The 7,500-nt window shown below is 39.4% G+C and overlaps 1 protein-coding gene and 1 long non-coding RNA gene across 2 annotated transcripts in view; one reads left to right on the top strand and one right to left on the bottom strand.

Annotated features, from left to right (window-relative positions):
• Window positions 1-7,500, top strand: part of LOC135099335 (uncharacterized) — a 72,978-nt gene that overhangs the window by 14,542 nt on the left and 50,936 nt on the right. The window lies entirely within an intron of this gene.
• Window positions 1-7,500, bottom strand: part of LOC135099334 (uncharacterized) — a 40,319-nt gene that overhangs the window by 3,322 nt on the left and 29,497 nt on the right. The window contains exon 8 of the mRNA XM_064001708.1: window positions 838-1,041. Coding sequence (XP_063857778.1) covers window positions 838-1,041 — 204 coding nt within the window. The remainder of the gene's footprint in view (window positions 1-837; window positions 1,042-7,500) is intronic.

Below are 7,500 nucleotides of genomic sequence, written 5' to 3'. Positions count from 1 at the left end.
TAAATAAATAAATAAAAATTCTCAAAAAAAAAATTAATTAAATAAAATAAATAAGAAAAATAAAAATAAAAAAACAAAAACTCTCTCTCTCAAAAAAAAATAATAAAATAAAATAAATAAATAAATAAGTCAGTAAATAAATAACAGGAAATAAAAGAGAAATAAAATAAATAAAAAAAAAACTCCGGAAAAAATATAAAAAAAAATAACTCGAAAAATAAATAAAAGTCTCTCTCTCTCTCTCTCTCTCTCTCTCTCTCTCTCTCTCTCTCTCTCTCTCTCTCTCTCTCTCTCTCTCTCTCTCTCTCTCTCTCTCTCTCTCTCTCTCTCTCTCACACACACACACACACACACACACACACACACACACACACACACTATAAACAATAAATAAAATAAAATAAATAAATAAAAAATTCTCAAAAAATAATTAATTAAATAAAATAAATAAGAAAAATAAATATAAATAAAAATAAAAACCCTCTCTCTCTCTCTCTCTCTCTCTCTCTCTCTCTCTCTCTCTCTCTCTCTCTCTCTCTCTCTCTCTCTCTCTCTCTCTCTCTCTCTCTCTCTCTCTCTCTCTCTCTCAAAAAATAAAATAAATCAGTAAATAAATAAAAAGAAAAAATATGAAAAATAAATAAAAAAATAAAAAACCTCCGGAAAAAAAATAAATAAAAAAAACTTTCGAAAAATATATAAAAGTCTCTCTCTCACACACACACACATACACACACACACACACACACACACACACACACACACACACACACACACACACACACACACACACACACACACACACACACACACACACACACACACACACATACACACCTGGTGAAGGCACCTAACATCGTGGTGCTGGCAAGGGTGCGCAGCTCCCTGTGCTCCTCCTCCGTGATGGGGCTGGTGTCCGGTGCTACAATACCACCACCAACATCACCATCCACCGTGACGCCGGCATTGGCCAGCTTGTGAAGGCAGCGCCGCCACACATCTGCCTTCATGCTGCTGCCGGGGAACCTGATGCTCCAGTATCTGTCAACAGCGGCAGACAGAGAGATGGATAGGTGGAGACAGACAGAGAGATAGATACACGGACAGCTAGGCACACACATGCATACACACACACACACACATACATACATACATACATACATACATACATACATACATACATACATACATGCACACCTACACACACACTTAATTAAAAACATGTATAGATAGATGGGTGGATATACATATATTCATATTTGTGTGCATGCATACAGACACACACACACAGACAGACAGACACACAGACAGACAGACAAAGAGAGAGAAACAAATGAATAGATAAAATAGAGAGAAAGACAAATAAATGTATAAATAGAAAGACAGACAGACACACAGACATACGCACAGACACACAGATAGATCAGGAAGTTGCTGGCATCCACTAAGAGAGAGAGAATTTTTTTTTTTTTTTATGTAGGAGTGACACTGGCCAAGGGCAACAAAAATCTAATAAAAAAAAAATGCCCACTGAAATGCCAGTCCCATAAAAGGGTCAAAGCAGTGGTCAAAAATTGGTGGATAAGTGTCTTGAAACCTCCCTCTTGAAGGAATTCAAGTCATAGGAAGGTGGAAATACAGAAGCAGGCAGGGAGTTCCAGAGTTTACCAGAGAAAGGGATGAATGATTGAGAATACTGGTTAACTCTTGCGTTAGAGAGGTGGACAGAATAGGGGTGAGAGAAAGAAGAAAGTCTTGTGCAGTGAGGCCGCGGAAGGAGGGGAGGCATGCAGTTAGCAAGATCAGAAGAGCAGTTAGCATGAAAATAGCGGTAGAAGACAGCTAGATATGCAACATTGTGGCGGTGAGAGAGAGGCTGAAGACAGTCAGCTAGAGGAGAGGAGTTGATGAGACGAAAAGCTTTTGATTCCACCCTGTCTAGAAGAGCAGTATGAGTGGAACCCCCCAGACATGTGAAGCATACTCCATACATGGACGGATAAGGCCCTTGTACAGAGTTAGCAGCTGGGGGGGTGAGAAAAACTGGCGGAGACGTCTCAGAACACCTAACTTCATAGAAGCTGTTTTAGCCAGAGATGAGATGTGAAGTTTCCAGTTCAGATTATAAGTAAAGGACAGACCGAGGATGTTCAGTGTAGAAGAGGGGGACAGTTGAGTGTCATTGAAGAAGAGGGGATAGTTGTCTGGAAGGTTGTGTCGAGTTGATAGATGGAGGAATTGAGTTTTTGAGGCATTGAACAATACCAAGTTTGCTCTGCCCCAATCAGAAATTTTAGAAAGATCAGAAGTCAGGCGTTCTGTGGCTTCCCTGCGTGATATGTTTACCTCCTGAAGGGTTGGACGTCTATGAAAAGACGTGGAAAAGTGCAGGGTGGTATCATCAGCGTAGGAGTGGATAGGACAAGAAGTTTGGTTTAGAAGATCATTAATGAATAATAAGAAGAGAGTGGGTGACAGGACAGAACCCTGAGGAACACCACTGTTAATAGATTTAGGAGAAGAACAGTGACCGTCTACCACAGCAGCAATAGAACGGTCAGAAAGGAAACTTGAGATGAAGTTACAGAGAGAAGGATAGAAACCGTAGGAGGGTAGTTTGGAAATCAAAGCTTTGTGCCAGACTCTATCAAAAGCTTTTGATATGTCCAAGGCAACAGCAAAAGTTTCACCAAAATCTCTAAAAGAGGATGACCAAGACTCAGTAAGGAAAGCCAGAAGATCACCAGTAGAGCGGCCTTGACGGAACCCATACTGGCGATCAGATAGAAGGTTGTGAAGTGATAGATGTTTAAGAATCTTCCTGTTGAGGATAGATTCAAAAACTTTAGATAGGCAGGAAATTAAAGCAATAGGACGGTAGTTTGAGGGATTAGAACGGTCACCCTTTTTAGGAACAGGTTGAATGTAGGCAAACTTCCAGCAAGAAGGAAAGGTAGATGTTGACAGACAGAGCTGAAAGAGTTTGACTAGGCAAGGTGCAAGCACGGAGGCACAGTTTCGGAGAACAATAGGAGGGACCCCATCAGGTCCATAAGCCTTCCGAGGGTTTAGGCCAGCGAGGGCATGGAAAACAGCATTGCGAAGAATTTTAATAGATGGCATGAAGTAGTCAGAGGGTGGAGGAGAGGGAGGAACAAGCCCGGAATCGTCCAAGGTAGAGTTTTTAGCAAAGGTTTGAGCAAAGAGTTCAGCTTTAGAAATAGATGTGATAGCAGTGGTGCCATCTGGTTGAAATAGAGGAGGGAAAGATGAAGAAGCAAAGTTATTGGAGATATTTTTGGCTAGATGCCAGAAATCACGAGGGGAGTTAGATCTTGAAAGGTTTTGACATTTTCTGTTAATGAAGGAGTTTTTGGCTAGTTGGAGAACAGACTTGGCATGGTTCCGGGCAGAAATATAAAGTGCATGAGATTCTGGTGATGGAAGGCTTAAGTACCTTTTGTGGGCCACCTCTCTATCATGTATAGCACGAGAACAAGCTGTGTTAAACCAAGGTTTAGAAGGTTTAGGACGAGAAAAAGAGTGAGGAATGTACGCCTCCATGCCAGACACTATCACCTCTGTTATGCGCTCAGCACACAAAGACGGGTCTCTGACACGGAAGCAGTAGTCATTCCAAGGAAAATCAGCAAAATACCTCCTCAGGTCCCCCCAACTAGCGGAGGCAAAACGCCAGAGGCACCTTCGCTTAGGGGGATCCTGAGGAGGGATTGGAGTGATAGGACAAGATAAAGATATGAGATTGTGATCGGAGGAGCCCAACGGAGAAGAAAGGGTGACAGCATAAGCAGAAGGATTAGAGGTCAGGAAAAGGTCAAGAATGTTGGGCGTATCTCCAAGACGGTCAGGAATACGAGTAGGGTGTTGCACCAATTGCTCTAGGTCATGGAGGATAGCAAAGTTGTAGGCTAGTTCACCAGGATGGTCAGTGAAGGGAGAGGAAAGCCAAAGCTGGTGGTGAACATTGAAGTCTCCAAGAATGGAGATCTCTGCAAAAGGGAAGAGGGTCAGAATGTGCTCCACTTTGGAAGTTAAGTAGTCAAAGAATTTCTTATAGTCAGAGGAGTTAGGAGAGAGGTATACAGCACAGATAAATTTAGTATGAGAATGACTCTGTAGTCGTAGCCAGATGGTGGAAAACTCGGAAGATTCAAGAGCGTGGGCACGAGAGCAGGTTAAGTCATTGCGCACATAAACGCAGCATCCAGCTTTGGATCGAAAATGAGGATAGAGAAAGTAGGAGGGAACAGAAAAGGGGCTACTGTCAGTTGCCTCAGACACCTGAGTTTCAGTGAGGAAAAGAAGATGAGGTTTAGAAGAGGAGAGGTGGTGTTCTACAGATTGAAAATTAGATCTTAGACCGCGAATGTTGCAGAAGTTAATGAAGAAAAAGTTGAGGGGGGTGTCAAGACACTTAGGGTCGTCGACGGAAAGGCAGTCCGACCTGGGGACATTCATGGTCCCCTCCCCAGATGGGGACTCCGAGGCTGGTGTAGGAGTCGCCATGATTTTAAAATTTTTGAGTGAAGGGTGTGTGTGTTATTAGGTGCTTGTAGTTTTGTGTGGAGGAAGAGAGTTGTCTTTAGAGGGCAGGCTGTGACTGCCCCCTTGTGTTGTGAGACACAAAGGGAAACGTTCAGTGAGGTCACAGCTGGGTTTAATGATAAGTTCACAGCACCCCCTGAACAGTGCTGCACACCTCACTGGGAGTAATTATCGTTTCGGCAGGTGTCCACTGCCTCCTCCTCTACTGCCTCCTCTGTTATTGATGTTTTCTTCTTTCTTTTCTGCTACTTCTATTATTTTATCCTCATCCTGCTCCAACTACCGATTGAAAATTGCTACTATTACTACTACTACTGGGGCAGGAATGCACTACTACTACTACTACTACTACTAATAATAATAATAATAATATTTTCCTTCTCTTCCCCCTTGAAATACTACTAATTTTTTTCCTTCTTCTTTTTCTTCTTCTTCTTCTTCTTCTTCTTCTTCTTCTTCTTCTTCTTCTTCTTCTTCTTCTTCTTCTTTCTCTACTTTTCCTCCTCCTCCTTCTATTCTTTCTTTTTCTTCTTCTCCTCCTCCTCCTCCTATTTTTCTTCTTATTCTTCTCTCCCTCCTCCTCCTGTTTTCTTTTTTTCTTTTTCTTCATTCTCCTCCTCCTCCTCCTCCTCCTCCTCATTTGCTTCCTTTTCCTCCTCTGATTCCTCCTCCTCTTCTTCCTCCTTTTCCTCCTCCTCCTCCTCCTCCTCCTCTTTCTCCTCTTCTTATTTTTCTTTTTTTTTCTTTTCCTCCTCCTCCTCCTCCGCCTCTTTTTTTTTTTCTTCTTCTTCTTCTTCTTATTATTATTATTATTCTTATTATTATTGTTATATTTTCTTTTTCTTATTATTATCATCATCACCATCATCATCATCATCATCATCATCATCATCATCATCATTATTATTATTATTATTATTATTATTATTATTATTATTATTATTATTATTCCTGTTTTTTTTTACTTGTTTTCTTATCTATAGCTACTACTACTACTACTACTACTACTACTACTACTACTACTACTACTACTACTCTTACTACTACTATTACTACTGCTACTACTACTACTACTACTACTACTACTACTACTACTACTACTACCACCACTACTACTACTACTCATGCTTTTAAAACAATAATAACAATACGTAATAGTATTTATTTATTTATCTATTTTTGAGTTACATACAAATAGAAGCATTACTTGTACACTGAAACCTTCCTAACCTAACCCAACCTGACCTGACCCAACTTAACCTTACAAGTGGGATGATTACTTATAAACAAAAAGAAGCCTCCCTACAATCCTAGCCTAACCTAACCTGACCTACCCTACGTAACCTAACATGTCTAACCTGACCCAGTTAACCTAACATACACACAACAACAACCTTAACACCTGGGTGATTACTTAAATATTTAACACCTCACATAACCTTCCTAACCTAACCTAGCGTCACATAACCTGACACACAATCTTACCTAACCTAAAGGAACAAAGAAGAATGTATGAGGAAGATATAGTTTCATAAAGTTTCCTAACCTAACTTAGCGCACCTAATCTTACCTAACCTCACACATCCTAACACACTTTACAAAAAATAATAAATAAATAAATAAAATAAAGAATAAATAAGAAAGGAAAGAAGGAACACTCAAACAATTACTTACAAAAAAATAAATAAATAAAAGTATTGGTAACAAGCCTAACACACCTAACCTAACGTAACATACCCACTGAACCTCACCTCACTGACCATAGAAAAAAAAATATTATAAAATAAATACATGCATACATAAATAAATTAATAAATAAAAGGAAAAAAAAAGTATTAGGAAGATATATATGTATGTGCTTTCGTTGCCTTTGATCATAAGCCTAACCTGACCTAACTCAGCCTAACCTTACCTAACCTATCCTAGCCTATCCTAACCTAACCTAACCTGACCTAACCTAACCTATCCTAACCTAACTCAGCCTAACCTAACCTATTCTAACCTAACCTATCCTAACCTAGCCTAACTCATCCTCTCCTAATCTACCTAAGCTAACCCAACTCAACCTAATCTAATGTACCCCACCTAGCCTGACCTCACTCTAACTGACCTAACAAAATATTCCACCATGTGATGGATTACTTAAAACACTTAAAGGAATTACTTATACGGTGTGTGTATGTGTGTGTGTGTGTGTGTGTGTGTGTGTGTGTGTGTGTGTGTGTGTGTGTGTGTGTGTGTGTGTGTGTGTGTGTGTGTGTGTGTGTGTGTGTAATAGAATGTTGGAAAAAAAAGAAAGGTAGTCGGTTTCTTTATTTGATCATTCGTGTTTTCTATAAGTACCCACTTGTTTGTTTGTTTGTTTGTTTGTTTGTTTGAATGCTTTCCTCTTTGATTCTTGGCTCATTAATTTTTTCTCTTTGTTTATTTGTTCCTCTCTTTCATTTTGCTTTTCTCTCTTTCCTTGTTCCTTTTTTTCCTGCTTTATTTGTTGCTTTGTTTATTTATTTCTGTTTACATTTGTGTGTTTGTTTGTTTGTTTGTTTGCTTGTTTGTTTGTTTGTTCCATTGTCTCCTCATTGATGTGTTTCTAAATTTATTTGTTCATTTCATTGATTTTTTTATTTATTTCTTGCCTTCTTTTTTATTTGTTTATTTTTGTTTGTTTGTTTGTTTCTTTATTCTTGTTCTTCTGCTATTAGTACTACTATTACTACTACTACTACTACTACTACTACTACTACTACTACTACTACTACTACTACTACTACCACTACTACTACTACTACTTATACTACTTATACTACTTCTGCTACTACTACTACTACTACTACTACTACTACTACTACTACTACTACTACTACTACTACTTTTACTCCTCCTCCTCCTCTTCCTCCTCCTCCTCCTCCTCCTCCTCTAACTCCCATCAATTTG

Source organism: Scylla paramamosain, unplaced genomic scaffold, assembly GCF_035594125.1.
Source record: "Scylla paramamosain isolate STU-SP2022 unplaced genomic scaffold, ASM3559412v1 Contig119, whole genome shotgun sequence".
Taxonomy (NCBI): domain Eukaryota; kingdom Metazoa; phylum Arthropoda; class Malacostraca; order Decapoda; family Portunidae; genus Scylla; species Scylla paramamosain.
This window is presented reverse-complemented; position numbering and strand designations above follow the sequence as displayed.